The 24261-nt window shown below is 44.7% G+C and overlaps 1 protein-coding gene across 14 annotated transcripts in view; it reads left to right on the top strand.

Annotated features, from left to right (window-relative positions):
- Nucleotides 1-24261, top strand: part of CACNA1A (calcium voltage-gated channel subunit alpha1 A) — a 406947-nt gene that overhangs the window by 286313 nt on the left and 96373 nt on the right. For 9 of the 14 annotated variants that reach the window (XM_077327283.1, XM_077327280.1, XM_077327282.1 and 6 more), the window contains 4 exons: nt 1261-1367; nt 6646-6657; nt 12387-12483; nt 22138-22298. In XM_077327283.1, coding sequence (XP_077183398.1) covers nt 1261-1367; nt 6646-6657; nt 12387-12483; nt 22138-22298 — 377 coding nt within the window. The remainder of the gene's footprint in view (nt 1-1260; nt 1368-6645; nt 6658-12386; nt 12484-22137; nt 22299-24261) is intronic. The other 5 variants (XM_077327292.1, XM_077327287.1, XM_077327286.1 and 2 more) reach the window with 1 other exon arrangement.

Below are 24261 nucleotides of genomic sequence, written 5' to 3'. Positions count from 1 at the left end.
ATATGGCAGGCTCACTGAAGGCAAACAAAGCTTTATGACCTTCTGTCTGAAAGGGGAGAGAAGACTTCTGCATTGCAGGGCCAATGGGTGGGATGGCGGTGCCAGCTCTGTTGTCTGATGGGGATGCCCTCCTTCACAGCTAGCAAATACATTTGTGCCATTTTAGCCTTCCGTATGAAATTCGGCAGGACTGGACAAACTGTTTTCAGGCCAGGGGCTATGAAAATGTTCATAAAAACCAGGCCCCCTTTTCACTACCTCCGTAGGCTGAAGAACAAACATGGCTGGTATGTTGCCTGCATGGCTGGGAGGCAGACCTGATGGTCCAGCCACTGACTGAAACTCAGTTCTCCCAGGCAAAACAAAACAAAGCAGGCTCATGTCCCCATTAGTAAGGTGAGGTGAGGTGTCATGATCAGCTGGCTCCAGGCTTAGCTAGCGTCTGCAGTCAGTGTTTAAAAAGGAAGGAGAAATAAGTCCTTAAATGTTTGCCTCCAGAGCAATTCTCCTCTTCTCACCCAGTTCTTACCTCTTTCTCCTCCTGAGCAATCCATGCAGGCACAGCTGGTTTTTCTTGACTCACATGGGTCCTTCGGCATAATTCAAAGGGCCGGGTTGTTATTATGATGCTCTGCTTTGACAAAACAGAATATTGGTTTGTTTGTGGCCAGCCCCCTCTCCTCCTCATCAAAAAGCCAGCTATTCCATTGTGCTGATTCAAATCCACACAAATGTAGGGTTAAAACAGATGAAGCACATGGGAGATTTATGGCTGGATGCTCCCAGCATCTTTTAAAGTAAAATTACGCTTACATACCAGCTATACAGCAAGTGGGAAAGAAGTTTAAGCCTTTCGTTTCTGCACATTTGATACTTTGAGGGCAACTTCACAGATTAGAGAAGGGATGTGTCTCTACATTCTGAGGTTGCCAGTCATGTTTCTCACGTGGCTGTATATGTGGATCTCTCCTTCAAACAAATGTTACAGAAAACAGACATGGAAAAAATGTCTCTCACTGTAACCTGCATATTTTCCCCAAAAATTCAAACAATGTAATGAAGAGAAGGATTAACCCCCCCCCCCATCATGCAGCTTAACCAAAGTGAGCCCTAACATGGCTGCTCTTAGCTTTTAAAGACACTGGAAAGATCCAGTCACTGGCCTTCTGATAGCTAGCTGGACCTTGAAGATCGTTGTAACCCAAATAATTTGCAGTGCCTCAAGCATGTGACTTTTATTTGCTTTGGTTGTTTCTGCAGATGATAGATTTAGGACTGGTTCTTCATCAAGGTGCCTATTTCCGAGACCTGTGGAACATCCTGGATTTCATTGTGGTCAGTGGCGCACTGGTGGCATTTGCCTTCACGTGAGTTTCATTAGGAAGCCATAATGCTTGCCCTTCCTTCTTTCTCCAGGATGTACAGTATCTTTCACCGGAAAGATCTCCTTTCTTGAAGCTTGCTGCATGATGGATTGCGTTACTAGATTTCAGCCCATGGGCAACTTGGCTCCACTGCCTTGTCTCTGTTTCTCTCTCAGTGCTACTAGAAGATCTTATAGAGCATGGACACTTCAAATGTCCTCCCTTCCAGCTTGGGATGCCCCTCGCATGTGGAGCTTCCCCCAAAGGCCAAGCAGAGGAATGGCAGACTGCCCCTATTAATCTTCCTGAATGTCAAAGGTTGTACGGAACTCAGCCAATTATTCCTTGTTCAAGGGCCCACAACAAAAAATAGTTCCTATTTTGCACTGAAGAAATAACATCAGTAGAAATCAAACTTTCAGGATATGATGCTTCCTTATAAAGCTGCAAGGCAAAAATAAGACTGGCAAAGCAAATAATTCTCCCCAATGACAGCAAGGAATGATGCTATTATATTTTCTGCCCAGAATAGTGAAAACAGCTAATGAAATATAGCCATAGTTGACATTTACAATTATTACATCGAGGGCATGTCTGCATCAGTTCATTTTCTTGCAGTTTGTCACTGACAGTAGCATGAGTAGCTGCTGAAGTTTAAACTCATCCCATATCTGTTCCTAGATTGCCCTTGATTAATGTTCTTCTTCGAGGGCACATTTGTAATCCAGATTGTAGCCCAGATGCAACAACATATGTCATCTTCAAAATGAATAGTAAACTATGACTGAAACCCCCAACCTAAAATGGACACCTGAACACCTGATGCTGCCTTGTATGGAGTCAGTTAATTTGTTTATCAGGGAGAGTATTCTGGCTGGTAGCAGCTCTCCAGGGTCACGGGGGGTCACATCATCTGTTCCTTGATCCTTCTAACTGGAGATGCTGGAGCTTGAGCTCGGAGCCTTCTGCATATAAGGCAGATGCACCCCCACTAATACTTTGTCTGGCTTGAGGTTCTCTTTCCCGCATCAAATGTATTGGTGTGTGGTTTAACTGGGTAAAGGGGATACAGATGCAGTTGTATAAATGCAGCATTGTAAAAGATGTAAAATTAATATTAAAAATCTGAGCCCACAATCTTGAGGTGAGACAACGCATATACATCTATACACAGCCACAACTCACACACAAAGGAACTACAGAAAGATTTGTACCAGGATAATGAAGAACAAGAAAACTGTATGAAAACAAAGAGATTCTAGTGCTGTTACATTCCCTTTTTACATGCAAAGGAAAATAGGATATCTGTAAATTCCCTGTGGCAAAATAGGTTATTGTAGATTAAATTGAGGACTCCTAGATACTTATCTAGATTTGCTAATGAGTGAATTAACACTAAAGTGAGCTGTAAATCAAGAAATGTGCATATTATTTCACAATCTGGGAAAATGTAATCAAGAAGGATAAGACAACAGGAAACCGAGAAGCTGACTCTTGTTCTCTTTCCTGGGTCTGTTGTTATAAATTTCAGCAAGTCTATTCCATTCTCTGGATCACAGTTGGTCCATTTCGTAGGACGTGTCTGAACTGACCCTAGTTTCCAATTTCCTTTGCTATTATGTGATGAAAGGAAGGAGGACAACAAACAGGAACTCTGCAGAATGGAAGAATCATACAGCAGCTTCTTCTGTTTGCTGTGTAGATGTGGAAAGACTGTGATGGTTCACTGTGTCTTAGTCAGGACTGGGACCTCTAGCTGGTCCTAGAGGAAGAGATGGGCATGCCATAGTCCTATTCATCATAGAAATTATAGCCAGTTGAAGTGTTGTGTTCTGTGTTCACCCTATGCTGAGGCTCCTTCCAGGGTCTGACTTCCATATGCCTTCCATATTCTCTGGACTGGCCCCTACTTTGTAAAAGGCTCCTTTTTACCCAGTGTTCATATTTGCTTCATGTTTTCAGTCTATAATCTCTAAGAGCTGTAGGAGATGTCACAACAGCCCAGAGGACGGATGGTGCAGTCAGCCTTTCCACTGGAATATTTACCCCACTTCCCTCCACTGCCTGCATGTTCTGCACCCATTCCCTAGCTGTTCCGCACATCAGCAGCTTCCTTCTGTAGTTCAGAGACTTCTGCATGGAGCTGAGGAAATTCCGTGGTCTCCACAGAAGTATGTGCATCCTGCTACTCCCTATAAATCGAGAACCCAGGGCTGCTTTTTTCAGTTTGGGTAGGTAGCATTGTCACCTAACTGTAACTGGGCAGGCATGGGTATGTTTCAAGGTGACTGTTGTTTTTCCTCTGTTCCAAACTCCTATGACACCATGGTGTTTGTAGTAATGCTTGGGCTGATCTAAATCTAACTAGAGCACAAACCTTCCAGATGTTGTTCATTCTTTTGTGCATCTCAATCAGTTCAGTGGAGAATTGGCTTCTGGTATATGCTGAGTTGAATGAGAGCTGTGAATAAATCCACCAAGATATTTGCGTATTTTGTGGTGGTCCAGCATGTAATTGGGCACACAGCTCAGTTTGAGGGATCTGAACAGGGTCACATTTCCTCTTTAGAGGTAATATAGATAATAAGAGCTATAAGTCAGGACCTGTTGTGTGCTGTTGTTGTTTACCATTATCTCTAGGATGATCAGCATTCTAAGGCTCTGGAAGGGAGGTGGCATGAAAATAGCTCAAATTTTCTTTTATAATCTACTGCAGAGGGTGAGGCTGGGTTGTGTTCCTGCCTAGAAGGGTTTCCAGACAGCCACTGACTATCTGATTGGCTGTGCAAATTAAAGTATTATCTTTCAGTAGCAGTTTTATTCTCTCTCTTACTCCTCTTTCCAAGTGTATTTTTAAAATTACTCCTCTTGTCCCCTGCACTTGGACTTCCTTTTATGTGGCTCCACCTCCGATGGTGGCCATTTTATGGTTCACTCAGCCTCCTATGAAGGCCATTTTGTAGTTATGTCTACCTCCTTCTGTCAGAATTCCTATGTTTCCCCCAGGCTCAAAAAGGGTTGGGGCCCTGACCTACTGTGAGAAAAGTGACAAAATTGGGATTGCTTTGAAACATTAACTGACCTGTAAAGAGCCACTGCAAGCAACTTTTCAGGGACTTATCGGTTATGTTTCTCAAAAGCTTATCACATTGGATGGACCTCCCACCCTCTGCTGCACCGTTCCTTTTCTTACCTTCATGTGTCCCAGATCATTTGTGATCTAGCTTAGTCCTCTCTCTTTTGTCATCATCAGTTTCATCTTATTCATCAATGCTTAGAAGTTGTATTGTTGAACCAATTATGCTAGCCTTAATTAATCATACAAGGCTTGATATTGTTGTTTTGATGTGTTGCTGTTACCTGACTGTATAGACTATGCTGTATTCATGTCATGTTATTTCATACTGTTGCATCAGTAACACGCCAGTGCCTACAGACATCTATTGTGGCCACTGTCATGAATCAGAGCTGGGAATAACTCTCCAGAGAAAAGAGGCTTGATGTCTCTCTCTTTGCCTTTCTACATTTAACTAGTCAATCAGTTATAATGATGAAAACTTGTCCTCATGTACCACCATTGTAATGAGGTTAAACTACATAGATACATCTATTGTATGGAAAATTAGCTTAACTTATATGGAAGAGAATGTATTTGCATCAGCTTTGGGGTAGGGTCTGCACCACATTCTAGACAGTCCCAATACTTTACTGCCAAATTTGCTTTCTACACCTGATATGGCATGCATCCTAGTCATGTACATTTTTGACTGGAACCAAGCCCTACTAAATTCAGTGGGACACTGCCTAGTAAATACATGGAGGAGTGCTGACAGTTTTTTCAGTAGAACCTAAACCTAGGAACAAACAACTCCTAACTAAGGAATGAAAATCAAGAGGAAAGATTTAGTTAAGGCAGGCTTAATAGTGCTTCCGCTTTACTATTTACGTACGTACCATCAGTCAATTGTGACTTGACAACATTTACATACGTACGTAAGTATGTATTTATGTAAATGTTGTCAAGTCACAATTGACAGATGGTGACCCCAGCAAGGGACTTCCAAGGCAAGTGAGAAGCAGAGGTGGTTTGCCATTGCTTTTGTGTTTAGAGTCTTCTTTGGTGGTTCCCCATCCAAGTACTAATTATTATTTTTATTATTATTTAATTTTTAGACCGCCCTTCTCCCAATAGGTCTCAGGGCGGTTTACAACATAAATAGTTAAAACACAATAAAATCCCCATAAAAACCCCAATTAAAAGTTACATATAACATATCACATAACATATAGCGGCGGTGGTCACAATTCTGATCTTAGTTCAGCCTGGTGGAGAGAATAATGTTCAGAAGAGGGTGGCACCAATACAATATATCTAACCATGATCTCGGTGTTAGAGATCTCAATATTGGAGATCTGCTTAGCTTCTGAGATCTGAAGAGATCAGACTGTACAATGTCGCTTTCCCTCCTCCTTTTTCCATAAATCGCAGTAACTAGTGGGCTAAAATCTGAGCTTTAGATCTAGTACTAGTTCATGACTAGTGAAAAGACCTCAATGGCTGACATTAATGTTGGAACAAAAAGCTCTCCACACATCACAATAGCAACCCTTTAAGTCAGCTGGTGCGAATGGTGGTAGAAACACAGTATTCAACTGTTGCCTTAACTTCAGTGGGAATTTGTTTGAAGTTAGCCTAAGAATAGAAGCAAGAAAATCCTAATATAGGATGTAAAAAAAACAAGTGAGTCAAGAAACATATGGTGAATGAAGAACAAGGGACATGCAAATCCAGGGTAAAGGGTAAGATCATGTAAAGAACAACTGCTGGCTGAATGATGTATTGATGGAGACTGAGGAAGGGAAGGATAAACTTTTTGGAAAGATTCCAAACTATAGCCCTTTGCCCTCAGTTTAGTTAAAGAGAAATGGTAGGATAAGCAAAGCTGGACAGAGTTGTCCTTATTAGTTGTAAGAAATACAACCTCATTGCCTAGTATTGTTGGGGGAAATCCCAGTTTCAGTATCTAATGCTGGCATGGAGGATTTATTCAGTATTAAAGCTTTGACCCTACTTAACCTTAATGAAACCATAACCTCAAGAACACAGCTGAAGAGAAAATTACTGCCTTGCCTGAAGCAGGCAACACAGTACTTTGGTGAGACATGCTGCCGGACTGAATTAGCATGGGTTAAGAGTTCTTCAAGGCTTATGTTGTGTGTTCTCTTTCTGACTGTTACTCACTTTCCTTGTCTCTTCCCTTTCACTGCCACTTCACAACAGGAGCAGCTCACGGTAAAGTCTTTCTGTCTGTCTCTTTCTCACTCTCTGGAATACATTCTATTTATCTGTGTAATCTTGGTTGTGCATCTCTTTACATTGCTAATGGAACAGGAATGGAATACATCCTGGAGTTCTTGATCTCTCCAAACATCAGGCATTTCATTGATTCTGTTGTATCTCACATTGATTTGGGCTTAGTGTACATAACTGTCTGAGTTTCACTCTCCAGGGTAGCCAGTTTTATTTGTAGTATTTCTGCATTAGGGACACAAGACACTCTTCAGTGGTCCAGTGGACTGAACATTTGACTTCAAAGTGGGAGAAAATTGCCATAGACTCATTATATTCTCACATTCCTAGACAGCAAGAGATGTTTGTCAATAGCTCTTTGTGTTTAGTGTCATCAGAAGGAAAGCTCCCTGGAGAACATAGGGTGTTACTTCTATAGACAGAGAATCCCCACGGTTTGTGAATATGTTATTCTTTTTTTTCTACACACAAATAACCCATTTATTTATGAGATCTCTAGACTTGCTCTTTTTGATGGGTGCTAAACCTTTGTGCTGCATAAAGACTGTATAAATAGCATGCTGTAGGCTACAAACTTCCAGAAGGTGTTGCTGTTGAGCATAGATTTTACCTCATTGTGCTTATAATATTGTCTAATAGAAATAAGTATCCATTTGTTACAGTGTGATGTCACAATCTGGGACCTGTTTCCTTTGTGTCTGGCCTTCCAAAATGTTATAATCAAAGGCTTGTTTTCCATTCATAAGCTCTGTTTGCTCTCCCTTGAGTTGGAAAATGTCCTCAGTTAGATGTTTTAAACCATATCTCTAGCAATGACTTTCTGACAACAGATTTTTCTACTCCTCTTCATAGCATAAGGTTGCTATTTACATGTGTGGAAATAGAATTGTTAGAGTGTAATTCAACCCGTTGGGAATTAGTACCTGCAGCAGTAATAACTATTGATATTGTTAAGGATCCAAGGCATTTTCTGAAACTGTAGGTTTGTTTTATTGCTTAGATATCTAAAGTGAGGTTTGTTTGTAACTGACTTGTACATTTTTTTATTGTAGGCATATACCTTAACATTATTAAGTGGGAGTTCTTATAAACCTTTTGATAGATTTGCATTGTTTTTATAATGGCCTTGACAAAGCAGAAAGATATCAAGGTCCAGTATAGAGATTTAAATACTGAGTTCCTGAACAGATCCAAAAGGTTTAGCCAAATAAGCCTACACCAACTCAGCCATGACAACACAACTGCACAAATACCAAATAACATATCTACAGGTATTTTGTTCCAGATTCTTCTCACAGGCAGATAAGGATCTGAAATGAACATGAGCCTCTTTGACCATTTATGCACTGGAGGTTTCATGCCAGGCTGCAGGCTGGAGTTTTTAGTCATAGCAGGTTGCCTCTTCCTGCACCCACTCAGGGGGAGCATTTGGCCCCGTGCACGTCATCTGGCCCAGATTTGTGTTTCTGCACGGGAGCCTGAACAGTGAAGATCCCAGTGTATAAACAGCCTTTGTGAGCTAACATCCAATCCCAAATATATCAGCCTCCCAAGTAGAAATCAGTTGCAGGGACTAGAAATTGTTCTCCCAGTTCTCCTTGTTTAGCATTAAGATTGTGGCTGAACATTGGAATAATGTAAACCCTGTTTGACAGCTAAGTAGCCTTATTGTAGCAGTAGAATGCTTCTTAGAATAAAAGTCCTATATTCACACTAATGGTAAGATTAATCTTATTTCTTTAACCTAGGAAAGTCATTGTGATTGCACAGGTATCGGAGCTGAATATTACATAAAGTTCAGAGAAAATATGCACTTTACAGTATGTCAGCAATATACATGCTATCAATGTATCCATCATGCTATTCTCAGTTTACATCTTTGTATGCAGATGGTAACATTTGAGTAGGTATCTCATTTACCACATCACTGCACATCCCACTTTTGACATATTTGCGGTGGCTTTTTGTGCATCCTTTGAAGATGGGGAGAGCAGTTTATATAGTCTTCCGAAGTAGGAATGCAACAGAGATTTCAAAAACAATTTGTCTTTTCCAAATTTCCTCTCATCTTTCCCTTTTCTCAATAGAAACAAATGTGATTAGGTTAGAAGCAAACAGCATGAAGGCAGTTGAAGTTGCTTCTAGTGTCATTTAGTATGCGTGATACTCTCATCTTAGTACGTGTGTCATGCATGGAGGTCAGTACTGGAATTTCTTCCAACAGCTTACCACTGGAGAGAAGGTTTTCAAACATCATGCTTCTCACAGATAGAGCATGTGGTACAGATGTCCCAGGACTGGACTGTTTCAGAATGCTATTGGAATCCCCCCCCTCCCCAGTAAATAACTTTGTGAGAGCTTTTTCAAATTGGGCTTTTTCATCGATTTTGGCCCCCACTGTAATTTGTTTTGTCCCCTGATGCCTGAAAACATTGTTGTGCCTTTTGTTTATTTTCACCCAGTTTTTTTCAGGTTCTTTTTACCCCAATCTTTTCTTAGAACTTATTTTGAGTTGCCTTTTCCCTCTTGCATAAGGTTATGTTTAGTTTAGTTTATTTGATACAGCACTATGGCCAGCTACAAACATTTTCTAAAACAGAGATATAAACATTTACTAGAATATAGTATAGTAAGTAAAAGAATCTCCAAATTTAAAATTTAGGGTTCAAAATTTAAAATGTGTAATTAATCACCATTGATGTAGCTTCAGCAGTCTTCCCCTTGAGTTATATATGTGTGCACTATATTTTTATTTATTTATTTATTTATTATTGCATTTTTATTTGGCAACATACTTAACTACAGGGACCTTTCCTCTCCACAGGAGGAACCTGACTTTTCCTCTGCCCATGCTTTCAGGGGCATCTTTGAGTAGAGGAAGAATAAACCTGGTCTTTGCAGATGTAAAAAAATAAAATAATAAGGTTCTGTTGGTTTTTCCTTGTTCCAGCCACTCTCATCACTGTATGATTATTGGATTGTCATAGTCAACCCACTCCCCCTCTCTCCCCACCCTGAAGTCAAGTGATGTTTGCTTTTAAAAAAACACTGAAATATCTCTATATTGCTGGAGATATGCCTTTTCCCTTCTATATCTGTGAAGGAAGGGAATAGAGACAGTTTTTTAAAAATGAAAGCTGGGAATTCAAACAACTTGCTGACCCTGTTGTTACAACACACTAGTGATACATCAATATTTTAGTGCCTTTTTTAAAAGGGGGTATATACTGTGATGGCACCAGTGACAATTGCACCCGCCTTTGAAAATCCTCACTATTGAAGGCATGTGTGGAAGAAAATAAACTGACTCTGCAACTGAGAAAATGCACAGTGAGGGCAGGCATGTAGAAGACCTGTGCCAACACCAAAATAAGGAGTAGAGCAAGTGAGAAAGCTCTGAGTAGAAAGCTAACTTGTCATAGGGGAGGCTAGGCTAGAATGTGTTTCCTGGACGCTTTCCATACACCACAACCATCCAGACATTCCAGCTCCCCCACCAGCGTTCTATAGGGGTACAGACCCCGAAGACTTCATTGTTTGTTTTTCCTGAATCTCACAAGTTAATATTGGTAACATTCTATAACCAGAATGCCCTTGCAGTATTTTTTGCCAGTATCTTTGAGGATGCATTGACTTTTCTGCTTCAGAAATAGAATGGTTCTATAGATGTTCCTTGAGGTCTACATGGCTTTTTATTCTGGAGCAATTCTGTAGTAATTCTGTAGTAAGCTTCCTGCATTCATCCCATTCTGGTAGGTATACAGAATGTATCTGTGAAAAGCTGCTACATTTCCCTATTGCTCTTCACAGTGGTGTGAATTTCTGTAGCAGAAAGAGCACTATTTGTCAGTACTGTTATATGCTACAGCTTCTTCCTCCACTAGTTTTCTTACATGTGGAATAAACCAGCACAATTAAAAACAATAGAGAAAAGTGGGGTATAAAAACCTGCTCCTCTTCACCCCTATGAATCTCCCTGGGAGAGAGCTCCAAAGTTTTAGTGCCATGATTGAGAAAGCCGCTTCTTTGGTTGCCACTCATTTAGTCGCTGATGGTGGGTGCAACTGAAATAAGGTCTCCAATGTAGGTTCATATGAGAGAAGGTGGTCATTAAGGAATGTCAGTCCCAAGCTATACAGACCTTTAAAGGTCAATACCAACACCTTGAATAGAACCCAGAAGCAAACTGAAAGGGAAAGTGACTGTAAGCCTCATTGAGTAGTGAGGTATAAAAGTGGGGTATAAAGTGGGATATAAAAGCCAACACTTCTTCTTCAATGTAAATGGAACAAGACTAGAGTGATATGGTCCCTATGACCCTTTCCTGTCCAAAACAACATTCTGTACCAACTGTAACTTCTGGACAGTATTCAAAGGCAGCCCCACAGAGAGCAGATTGCAGTAATCTAATCCAGATGTTACCTGAACGTGTACCATAATAGCAAGATCTTTTATATAATTGTGTGCATTGACATAGTCTGAAGGAGGGGACTGAGAAATTTAAGTATTACATTTTGAGACTGGGAGATAAGATGATCTAAGTGGGGCTGGAGATGTGGACTAGGCAGTATCAGATAGCAAACAAGAAAACATACAATGTATGTTACACTTCATCCATGAATGTCAACCTGTTTAGGCTCACTCTTATGAAAGTTCTAGCATGTTTAAACTGCTGTAAGGGAACCCTACACAGATGTACATCCCTCCCCAAGTATCTACATAACATTAGCCATGTCAGTTCTTCCTTATGCTGTTGCTCAGCTATAAAAGACAGGTTCTGTTGAAACCATTTGGGAGAGATGTTGATGAAGTGCTTGGAGTTCTTTATCTTTTCTTTCCCTTTCTGAATTCTGTGATATCTACAGCTCATAGTTTGGTGAATGCATGGGAAAAAATGATAATGAGCCTGTAATTGTAGCCTACCAGCCAGGCAGGGATGTAGCAAGGATCGGACATAGAAAGAAATGGGAGCTGATTTCAGGACTTTGTAATGATATTTCGGTGCTTCATATTGGTTGGTCTAAATAAGCGCCCTAAAGAGTGTCAGATTGCTCTTCGTGCCCTGATACAACTTCAAATGACAGCCTGTTCCATATCTCTGGAAGACTCTGAAAGAATGGGCAATAAATGAATGAGAGAGGCTGTATCTAGCAGCACTCAAGACTAATCCTCTTAGCAAGCATCACAGGTAGAAAAAAAGACCAGCTTTTTTTCTAATATGTGGAATACGTGCTACAAGTCTGACTGGGTGTTTCTCTGGCATCTTAAGAAAGCCCCATTCGATTAAAGTATTTCTCAAGCAGGTAGATGAAAGTTGACTGTGTGAAAGGACAAATCATGAAAAGGCATTCTAAGATGCAGTAGGGGGTGGAAGGAAAGAGCATAAAAAAACACGAAGAATTAAAATAATTAAAATAATGAAATGCTAACTGGAACAGTAGGTAGGATGAAACAGAACTGCCTCTAAGATGACATCTTAATTCAGGGGGGGAATAGGCTTAGCTTAGCATCAATAAAATGGAGAATATTTTTAAAAATGTGGATGACAGAAAGGGAGTTCTCAGTGGCATTCCCGAATGCGATGCCCATAAATGGCTGCAGAGTATGGGCTCCTTTGGCAGCTTAGTTTTGTGCAAAGATGTTTTTTCCTGCTCTTCTGCCCCTCACTGTTTTTTCCTGCTCTTCTGCCCCCACCCAACATATCTCTACAGAGGCAGCAAAGGGAAAGACATCAATACCATTAAATCCTTGCGTGTCCTTCGTGTCCTCAGACCCCTGAAAACTATCAAGCGATTGCCAAAGCTCAAGGTAAGTTCAGGGTGGTTGATGGAGAAATTAGAAAGAGGATTTGGGGTGGTTTAAGTGGGTAAATAAGTCAGCAGTGGTTTGAAAAAAGGAAGCAACAGGGGTATGTTTCAGTGAATAGAAGATACAGACCCTTTTATGAAGAGGTGTGGAATTAGTACTATAGAGGAAGGAAGGAGTGCCTTTTTGCTTAACCGGGGATAAAATTACATATGCCCCCAACTAACATTTGCCAGAGATTGTCTATATTTTTTAATACTTGTCCTTGGTAAATTACCATGCCTATTTTGCCTTTTGAGGGATGTTGGGATGCTTATTGATGTTACCCTCTTCCTTGTGTCTCTAGAAGTGAAATCCTTAAATGCAGAAGGGCAAATGGACTTTAACTCTAAGCAGCATGTATATTTATTTTAAATTTATATAAACAATTGTATGTGCACATAAAATTCCAGAAAACTATTTCCCTTCCATCCCTCAATCTCACAACTTTCTAGATCAGCCTTTTTCAACCTTTGATTGTGGAGGAGCCCCTGAAATAATTTTTCAGGCTTCAAGGTGCCCCAGAAGTGATATCAGCTGACTTCTTCTCCCTGTTACTCCCCTGGAAGTGACGTGTCTCCAGAAGTGACATCGCCACCCATATTAGCAGGAAGATTCAAGAAGGACTGGGGGGGGAGAGACAGGAGGCGGTTTAAGGCTAGAGTAGGTGTGCAGGCTTCTCCCCGCCCAAGCATAAAACCACAAGAGAACTCAGGGCCTTTCCACACAAAGACCAATGTTGCCAATTGGTTTCACAAAGCAGAAACACTATTTTAAATAGTGGAATCCATACCTGCATTTGTAGTGGAATCCAGTAGCGTTTCATTCGTTCCCCACAGGTTTCCGGTCTCGCCAAAATCGCTAGAAAGGAAGCGATTTTTTCGGTGCTTGTTCCCGCCCCTGGCTGTCCATCAAATGAACAGCCAATGGGCGGTTGTTATCATGCTCCGGAAAAGCCCCTTTCCCTTTAAGCACAGGTTAAAAAAAACACACACGTTGCAACGAATATGCCTTGATTCTTCCTAACATAGAGACCCATCTAGCTGGCATGTGAGCAGGCGAGTCATCATTACCATGCTCCCCTGAGTGACCCCCCCCTGCACGGGTGCGATTTTCGGCTGAAAATAAAGGGAACTTGCAAACAGGGGGCTGTGTTCTGCTTGGGGACTTAGGGGAGCTTTAAAGCACTTCTGTGGAGAGACTGTAGCCAGAGAAGCCTCTCTGGTTCGTTGCTTTCCCCGCTCGCTCTGAGGGGAAAAAAATGGCAATTGCTTCGCCGGAAGTTCGGAAGAAAGAGCCAGGGGGAGGGACTTTGTTGCAGCCGCTACATTGAGAACGCACAGGTCTTTTTCGCAAGTGTTGCAGGTTGTTGGCAGGAGTGTAGCGATTTTCTGAGGGTGAATCCGCTTTTCTGGATTCACCAGAAATCGCTACAATGAAGCGATTTTCGCGCTAGTGTTGCAGGACTGTTGCAGATTGTGTGTGACGTCATGCGGAACAGCAAATTAGTAGCGTTTACCATTTGTAAGCCTTCTGCTACTTTGAACTCGTGCAGAATGGCCCTCACTCATGCTTGGAAGGGAGAGCAATGGAAGGGGCTGATTCCCTAGCTTCTGGCCGAGTCCATTAAGGCAGGAGGAGAAAGGCTGCAGATCCCTGGCTGGGAATCCTGAGATGGTCACATCCTATATTTTTTAAAAGATAAAATTTAGGATTAGGTTACAAACAAATTAGATTTGACTTTGGGGGCTTTCTGATGCAACCTGACTGGGCATTTTAAGAGTTAGTAGCCGTTGCCGTGGGAGCGGAATATACGTGTCTGATTTTAATCTGGGCTGCAGTGTGGGGTGAAAGGAATTTTAACTCAGTACTGTTTTTTGGACCTAAGCACCCCTTTCTTCCCATGAGTTACTATTTGCCTGGGATCAGAAGTAATACAGAGTCTGTGGATGCCCCACAGCTTCCCATTTCCCAGGGCAAACAGCAGCTTGATGCAAGGGCAGGGCAGGGAGTGACGGCATTGGGGAAATGGCTCCCCAGTGGCAATCACAGGTGCACAAAGACTGCTACTTGCCATTCCAATATCCATGAAAGATCCAGCCACGTATTCCTCAACATCACACCTTGTTTGATCCTAATATACCTCCAGAAGCCAGAGAAAGCTAGGCTCTGACCAGGTAAATCAGAAGAGAAGTACATTCCGTTCTGTTAAATTGGGACGCATTCAATTGCATGAGACCAGGATGTGTTTATTTGTGTGCGTACACGTGTTGTAGAAAAGACTCTGAGATAAAAGGTTGCAAACACAGACGAACCTGTTGTCCTCTGTGACTTTTTCCTAATAGGGATAACATAGTCTTTCTCTTCACTGCACTTCGTACCTGGATGAGCTGTATCTGTTACTTTCTTCTCATCATGTAGTTGTTAATGGCACACAGGCTCTGCCATATAAAAAGGTGGTAACCTAGGGAAAATAGGTTATACTTTTCTGAGGATACTCACTAGCATTAATATCTTTTAATATAATAGCCAAATGTGAGCTGATCTATGGATATCTAACCACAAAAGAGATTTTCTGCTAAACTTGTGTCAGGTGGCAACAGGAAACCTCAGCAGAGGTTGAGACACATGGGGTGGGGAGGAACCCTTGGTAGGCCCATTGGTAGAGGCTGGGAACTATGTAGGACTCATTGGTAATGGGGGTGAAGGAGAGCCTTGGCGGGGCACACCAGTGGTGACCGAGGGGAAGAAGTCCTTGCTGCCACCCCCTGAGCTGATAAGGAGAGTTGACTGAGGCTGCAGGAGTCCACACTGCCCCTGCACCAAGCCAACAACCAGGGAGGACCCCCCACCCACTCATTTATTTATTTATTTATTTATTTATTTATTTATTTATTTATTTATTTATTTATTATATTTTCTATACCGCCCTCCCCGGAGGCTCAGGGCAGTTTACATTAAACTTATAAACAATACATGGAACAATACATTAAGTTGGCAAACAGGGAGTCAGGTAGGGAAGTACAAAGGTTCTTACTGTCTCATTGCTGAGCCAACAACATAGGATTAAAGCGTGGAATTGCAGCTTTCTACCTCCTCCCCACAGAGCCAGTAGGTGTGGCAGTTCTCAGTGCCCCCCTGACAAGCTAGCAGCGAGGGAGTCTGTCAAGCGCTAGAAGAACTCACAAAGTACTTCTATAAAAAGAAAGCTTTATTGGAAGTTTACTTCAGTCACTATAACTAGCGAAGTCAAATCTGCCGAACAATACAAAAGCAAGCCCTTTTCAAGAGAATTCTCCCGCCCAAAACTTGAAGGTTCCCAGGGGGGAGAGGGAAGAGCTCCAAGTGCCCAGCTGGGCAATTAGCCAGGGAGTGTTACTTCTGGAGCGTCCTTGGACCGCTTGGCGCCCACTGACAAGATAACCATTATTGTTACATTGAGCAGGCCTCGCTGGCCGGGTTCAAAAGACAAATAGTTCACAGCAAATCATGATAACAAATACACAGCAGACAGGTTTCCATTTCAAGCAGACAGCTAATATAATGGGCCAGGGTTACATAGGGGCCCAGCAGCAACAAGCTAGGTTAAGAAAACATGGAGAAACTCAGGTTAACATAAAAACATGGCAGAGAACAGGCACTGATCCTGACATTCCTCCGCTCCAAAAATGGCCCCCTCCCCTCAACCCGCGTCCCCAGGCTTTGGACACAAAGGGAAAGCACGATGGAATGCACGAAGTAACCGGGGCGCTTTGATGTCAGAGGCCCCGACCCACTCTCTATCCCCCATGGGGAAGTCTTTCCACTCAACTAGATACTGTAGTTGACCCTTGTGCCAGCGGGAGTCCAAAACTTTGTCAACCTCATAGTGGGTGTCTTTATCGATGAAAACAGGAACAGGCGTCAACAAGGGAGGGTGCCAAACATCAGGCAGTGGGGCACATTTCAGCAGGCTGGAATGAAAAACGGGGTGCACATTCCTGTAAGTCTTTGGCAAGGCAAGTTCAACAGTGACATCATTTATCAGTTTGGAAATTCAAAATGGAGCTACAAACTTAGACCCTAGCTTGCGGGACTGTTGTTGACACCGCAGGTTTTTTGTAGACAAATAAACCTGATCCCCAATTGTCCAGGATGGGTTGGCCACCCGCTTTTTGTCAGCTTGGGCTTTGTAGGCTTGCTTGGCTTCCTCTAAACACGAAACGATCTCCGGCCAGTCTTTGGAGATTTCACCAGCCCATTTCTGGACATCTGGGGCATCGGGGGACGTGATTTCCCAAGTGGGAACCGCTAACAGGTCCGCTCCATAAACCACCTTAAATGGTGACACCCCTATCGATGCATTGTTGTAAGCAAATTCAGCTAAGGGGAGCAGAGGCACCCAATCATTCTGCTGGTGATTTATAAAGCAGCGGAGGTACTGCTCCAAAATCTGATTCACCCTTTCTGTTTGTCCATTGGTTTTGGGATGATACCCGGAAGTAAGTGCCTGCTCCACCCCCAAGAGTCTCAAGAGCTCCCGCCAGAACTTGGCAATGAACTGCAGGCCACGATCTGTGAGCAGTCTCTTAGGGATACCATGTAGGTGGTATACGTACGTGATGAACAAGGATGCAAGTTTCACAGCTGAGGGCATCCCACTACACGAGACGAAGTGGGCTTGTTTGGAGAAAGCATCTACCACCACCCAAATTACACTTTTTCCGTGGCTGAGGGGTAGATCCGTTATAAAATCCATCATGACATCCGACCAGGGACGGGATGGCGTGGGCAACGGCTGCAACAAGCCCCTTTTCTTACCCCCCATTGGTTTGGAAGTCAGACAGACAGGGCACCCGTGAATGTAATTCTCCACGTCCCTCCTTAAGGATGGCCACCAATAATGTCTCCTGACCAGTTGCAGCGTTTTCACAAAACCAAAATGGCCAGCAGCCTTAGAGTCATGGCATAGTTTCAAAACATCAGCCCTGGTCCCTAAAGGGACATACAAACGATTGTCTTTCAAAAATAGGCCCCCCTTCTCCTCCAGGGACGAGCAAAGCGATTGAAACTCCACGTCAGCAAGGACGTCCTTTTGGACCCACCCACCAGGGAACGGGATCCCTCCCTTTGCCTTGCTGCGTGTCATGACCACCAGCCCCAACTGGGAGGGCGTGAATACAGTATCCACCAATGGGTCTCGTTTGCTATTGTACTGTGGGAGCCGCAACAACGCGTTGGCCAAAAAGTTCATTTTCCCTGGCAGTTGCTTGAGAGTAAAGTTGAACCGGGAGAAAAACTCCGCCCACCTCATTTGTTTGGCAGACAGGGAATGGGGCTGCTTGAGGGCTTGTAGGTTTTTGTGATCTGTCCAGACTACAAAGGGGAGCGCCGCCCCCTCCAACCAATGCCTCCAGGTGGCCAATACCAATTTAACGGCGGCAGCCTCTTTCTCCCAAATCGCCCAGTTCTGTTCAGGACCCGAAAAATTCTTTGACAAATAAGCGATGGGGTGTAGTTTGCCATCCCCCCCTTCTTGGAGGATTACCGCCCCCATGGCCACGTACGAGGAATCTACTTGCACCGTGAATTGCTTGGCAGGGTCCGCATGCGCCAAAACTGGCTCTGAAGTAAACAGCGCCTTCAACCTATTAAAGGCGCTCTGGCAGACCGGCATCCATTTCAAAGGTGCGCTGGGACGCGCCGCCGATTTTCCCCCATTTTTTCTTTTCAACAAGGCCGTCAGTGGTAGGGCCGGGCCACCTTTGCAAAATTGGGGATGAATTTTCTATAAAAGTTACCGAACCCCAAGAAGCTCTGGAGTTGTTTACGTTTCTTGGGGGGTTCCCATGCCAACAAGTCTTTTACTTTCCCAGGGTCCATCTCTATCCCTTTACTGGACACCCGGAAGCCCAGAAATTCCACAGAGTCTCGGTGGAATTCACACTTAGACAACTTGGCAAACAACTGGTGCTTGCGGAGCCTCTGCAGCACCTCTCGAACTAAAGACACGTGTTCATCCAAATTGTCAGAATACACCAAAATGTCATCAATGTAAACCAGGACCCCCTGGTACAATAAATCATGCATAATCTCATCAATCATGTTCATGAACACGCCTGGAGCGCCGGCGAGGCCAAACGGCATGGCCATGTACTCAAATTGGCCCAAGGGCGTGTTAAACGCAGTCAAATATTCATGCCCTTTCTTTATGCGCACTCGGTAGTAAGCCTCCAGCAAGTCCAACTTAGTAAAAACTTTCGCCCTCCCCAAATGTCCCAGTAAATCAGAGGCAAGGGGTATGCATTGCATGTGGAAACTGCGTTCAGCCCTCTGTAATCCGTGCAGAGACGCAAGGAACCGTCCTTTTTTACAAAAAGAACTGGCGGAGCCAACGGGAAGGTGGCTGGTCGAATAAAACCCCGTGCCAAATTCTTGTCCAAAAAGTCCCGTAATTCCCGCATCTCTCTGGGGCTCATGGAATAAAGTTTAGCCTTCGGGAGCGGTTCCCCCGGCTTGAGCTCAATTGCACAGTCAGTTTTGTGGTGTGTGTGTGTGGGGGGGGTAACTGGTTACACTCAGTCTCAGCGAACACATCACGAAAGTTTCGGTATTCCTTTGGCAACTCACTGTCGCCCACCTCTGCCACCACTGCCGTAAGGGAGGGGCACTCGTCGCCACGCTCGCGGCGGGCCACCGGTGCTCTTTGCAGCCAGGATCTAAAAATTTCACTGACCCCTTTTTCCACTCTACCGTGGGGTCGTGCTCGCGGAGCCAATCCAGTCCCAGCATACACGGGAAGGCAGAGTGGGGGGCCACCACTGGTTGTATTCGCTCCCAATGTTTTTTTATGTCCAGTTCTAAAGGGAGCGTTTTGCTAGTCGCCTCCCCCCCCCGGGGCGCACTTCCCATCCAGTTGGGCGATGCGTAAGGGTGTCTCTAGGGGCTCCTTACCAACCCCCAAAGTTTCGGCCATCGAGGGGCTCACCAAGGTTTTGGTGCAACCCGAGTCCACTATACACTGCACCCCTACTTGCTTCCCAGATTTGGGCTCAGTCAAAGTGGCGGGGAGGAGAACCAAAGGGGGAGCACTCACCGAACGTTTGCCCCTGCCTGGGACCTGCTGGCGGGGCATTCTCACAGCAGGTCGCCTTCATTTCCCGACTGCTCGCTCAAATTCAGTTCCTCAGCCGGGCCACTGTCGCTGGAATCCCGGGCGGAGGGCGAACTGCTGGCTGGTGCCAGCAGGGAACGAACACTTTTCTTGGGAGCGCCTTTCTTTGGCACTGCTCCTCCGGAAACCGCTCGAGCAGTCGCTCCTGATCCTCCCGCTGGGTGAGTTTCTCCCACGGCCGCTGCCGGTTTCTTGGTGGGGCACTGCTCAAGGAAATGCCCAGCTTGGCCACATCCCAGGCACAACCCCTTCTCCCGACGGCGAGCTCGCTCCGTGGCATCCACTTTTCCTTTCAGCGCTGGCTCCTTGGGAGTGGAGGTCTTTGGGGCCGTTTTCCCTTTTCTACCACCAAGACCCGCAACCACCAGCAGACATTGCTCGACTTCACTTGCCAGCCGCACCCAGCCCATCATGGTTTTCGGGTTGTCAAGATGCAGGCATTTTCAGGCCAGGGTCTCGCTCAATCCTTCATGGAAAGCATGTACTCTCTGAGGTTCGGTCCAATCAGGAACCGAGGCGGCCAGTTTCCTGAATTCCCAGGAGTATTGGGCCACTGTCTTGGAGCCTTGCTTGATTGCCTTGAGCTGGTTCTCCGCCGTCTCGCGCTCAAATGGATCCACGAACATCTCACACATTGCCCTCATGAAGCGATCGTAGCTCCTCACCGCCCTGGGATTATAGCGGTAGAGATCGATGAACCACTTTGCCGCTTCTCCATCCATGCAATCTCCCACAAAACGTATGCAGTCTGCATCATCCTGGAAGGTGAAGCCCACATCCATCATGTACGCCTGGAGGTGCACAAGGAAACCTGGGAAGGTTCCTGGGTCCCCGGTGAAGCGGGTCTTGAAACGGTAGAAACGCCGAATCTCTGCACCTCGGAGTTGGGGAGGCGTGCTGGCGGGGCATTCACCCAATCTCGGTCCCGTCCGCATGGACGAGGACGAGCTCCCCTAGGGCACCTTCCTCTTCCCGCCCCAGCTCCATCTCCAGGAGGGGCGGCAGCAGCAGCAGCAGCAGCAGCAGCAGCAGCATCACCGTCTCCAGCGCCTTGGCCACCATCGCCCAGACCACCGTCACCGCCGTCGCCTCCAGCACCCCCGTTGGGGGCGCCCGCCGGCGGCTCTGGCCCTCCACCAGCTGCCCCTGCGCCCAAGCCGGCATCTCCCTGTCCCTCATCTTCTGAGGACGAGGGTCCTGCTGCCCCTTGCGTTCCACTGGTACCGGCACCCGTTCCTGCTCCCCCGGAGGGACCCGCTGCCGCCATGTGGCCTCTGTGGGTTGAGTGCGCCGCAGGAGACAGCCACGCTCAAGGTCGCCCAGAGGTTGCCTGTAAATCGCGGAGCAGGTGTCGTGCCTCTTGCTGGGAATCCAGCCCCAATTCTCCAGACACCAAGTGCAGCCAATCACCCACGCGGCTCATTTGGTTCTGAAGCTCTTGGACCTCCAGTGCCGTCGCAGTCCCACGGTCGGGTACCCCCCTGGGCAGGCCAACGGGCCACAGTTCATCCCCAGTGGGTTTGTCGTACTTGGACAGCCACTTTCGATCTGTGACGTGCCGCTCCAAGAATTCAGCGTGCCCCGGGGTGAAGGCACCTAAAGCCCTTGCCATCCTGGAGGCCCCGCTCAGGCCGAGGGATCCCGATGTCGCGAAATCATCCTGGATGTCACTTGCGTACATCTCCCCCTCGTCTTCCTGATCACTATAAAAGAAACCTTCTCCCTGTCCACTCATGGTGCCAGGAGAAAGGTGTTGTGAGATTTGACTTAATGTCAAGCGCTAGAAGAACTCACAACGTACTTCTATAAAAAGAAAGCTTTATTGGAAGTTTATTTCAGTCACTATTACTAGCGAAGTCAAATCTGCCGAACAATACAAAAGCAAGCGCTTTTCAAGAGAATTCTCCCGCCCAAAACTTGAAGGTTCCCAGAGGGGAGGGGGAAGAGCTCCAGGTGCCCGGCTGGGCAATTAGCCAGGGAGTGTTACTTCTGGAGCGTCCTTGGACCGCTTGGCACCCACTGACAAAATAACCATTATTGTTACATTGAGCAGGCCTCGCTGGCTGGGTTCAAAAGACAAATAGTTCACCGCAAATCATGATAACAAATAGGTTAAGAAAACATGGAGAAACTCAGGTTAACATAAAAACATGGCAGAGAACAGGCACTGATCCTGACAGAGTCCAGTGGCAGAAGCAGGCAAGGTGGAGGGGAGAACCACAGCAACCCTGGCAATGGAAGATGGGAACTGGGCCTGGAGGCAGCAATGGAGGAGCGGTGCCAGCCCAGCAGCAGCAGTGATGAGCGGGAGGCATCCCCTCCCCCCCATATTGCAAGTCCCCACTTGTAAAACATAATCACCGCTTTGAATTTCAGGAGAGACAGCTGATAGTTTGAAAGCAGAAAATACCTGTGTGGTTAGCCAGCAACCCTTATCAAAGCCCTCTGTTGTTTTTCTCCCCCAGGCTGTCTTTGATTGTGTGGTAAACTCGCTCAAAAATGTCCTCAACATCCTCATTGTGTATATGCTCTTCATGTTCATCTTTGCTGTGGTGGCTGTCCAGCTCTTCAAGGGCAAGTTCTTCTTCTGCACTGATGAGTCCAAGGAGTTTGAAAAGGATTGCAAGTATGTAGATTCCATTTCTCTGATGTTATTCTGCATCTGGGGCCACCATCCTGGGGATAAAAGGATGAGAACCCTGGATCTAGCTTGTGCACACTGTGCAACTCATGTGGTTTTCTGTCTGCCCACACATTTTGTTCTCACTTCAGCTTGAACCACATCACACATAGAATCATAGAATCATAGAGTTGGAAGGGGCCATACAGGCCATCTAGTCCAACCCCCTGCTCAACGCAGGATTAGCCCTAAGCATCCTAAAGCATCCAAGAAAAGTGTGTATCCAACCTTTCCTTGAAGACTGCCACCTCCTTAGGCAGCCTATTCCACTGCTGAACTACTCTGACTGTGAAAATTTTTTTCCTGATATCTAGCCTATATCGTTGTACTTGAAGTTTAAATGCAAAAGTAGCTTTAGCCTTGCCACATATGCTGCTTCTGTGAACACAGACTGCCTGGAAAAGTGCTACCGGGCCTGTTGCACACCACATTTCTATGTGCTCCCCTTCACAGCAGGCAAATAGTTCCTTTCCTAGATCATTTCTGTTCAAAGCAACAATGCAGGAAGGAAAGCTGAAGATCTTTTGTACATGTACAGAACAATGAACGCGGAAAGAGAGGAAGACACACGGATTACATATGACTGAAAAGTGTGCACAGGTTGGGTCTTGGGTACATATTCTTTGAAATGTATCTCATGGAAATCAACCATAATTAAGTGGTGCGGTAATGCCCTGAATATCCAGCCTGGTTTTCCTTGGTAAATACCCACAGGAGCCGTGGGAATTTGACTAGGAGTATGGTAATTGGGGAGGGGGCAGATTTCTCCTGGCATTGTTTTCCCAGACTTTCTCCACACCACAGTGTTACCACTGTTTCCCAGTAAGTTGCATCTCCAGCTCATGTTCCAACTTAGTGGCCCTCCTTTTATTTGGGGGAATTTTTGAATTCAAATCCAACCCTCCCCATGAGTCCTGCTCTTCCTTTGAAAAGTGGTTGTGCAGATTCAGTGTCAGAATCTTCTCTTTTTTGCACATGTGCATTAATGTTATAGCTTCATAACATTGTAAAAAGGCTAGATTGCTGTCATTTCCAGTGGCTGGTAATCAATGAACTAGATACACCAATTCATAAAACTCTTATTCAGTAATTATGAAGCATGCTAAATGAATCAGAATACCTTTATTGGCATAATGAATTGACAAAACCAAAACATTAACATGTGTGCTAAATGTGTCATCATGTACTTTGTCAGTGACAGAACCTGCTATTTTCGTATATACAGTAATGATGTAACATCATAACATTGCAAAAAAAAAAGGGGGGCTGAATGTATTGTGGAGTCTGAAGTAGTCGAACAAAATTTGAGTTAAGACCAACAAAGTTCTATTCTAGGTGTGAGCTTTAGTGTGCATGCATACTTCCTCAGACAATGAAATAGGAATCCTCTACAACTTTGTTGGTATTAAAGATGCCATTGGACTCAAATTTTGTTCTGTTTCTCCTTAGTCACCAACTAAGCAAATGGCTGGCGATCAACAAACTGATACAGCAGTGTATAACACAGTTATTCAATGATTATGAAGCACACTAAATGTAACGTCACTACTCACTTTGTCCCCATGTTAAAACATTGCTATATATTAATGGAAAGAATTGTATCATAACACAATCTGTATTATGTTTCAAAAATTGCAGATGTCTCGGGGACAACTTAGGTGGGGCAGGAGGGTGGTAACATGTATCATTGATCACACAAAATTGTGGCACGGACGGAAACCAAATTTGAATTTGGGAATTCCTCACTGGAAAACTGCACTTTAAGATCTCAGGGAGGAAGAACATTGCCATAAAGAAGGATTTGGAAACCGTGGGGTAGAAGGCTGTGAAATTAAGATCTACTCCTGGGGAGACAAAATTTTGTGCAGAAAGTTTTGCATCATCAATTTTTAAAGAATGCCGATGGAGA

Source organism: Paroedura picta, chromosome 3 (genome assembly GCF_049243985.1).
Source record: "Paroedura picta isolate Pp20150507F chromosome 3, Ppicta_v3.0, whole genome shotgun sequence".
Taxonomy (NCBI): Eukaryota; Metazoa; Chordata; class Lepidosauria; order Squamata; family Gekkonidae; genus Paroedura; species Paroedura picta.
Note: the sequence above shows the minus strand (reverse complement) of the source record. Positions and strands in the feature narration are given on the sequence as shown.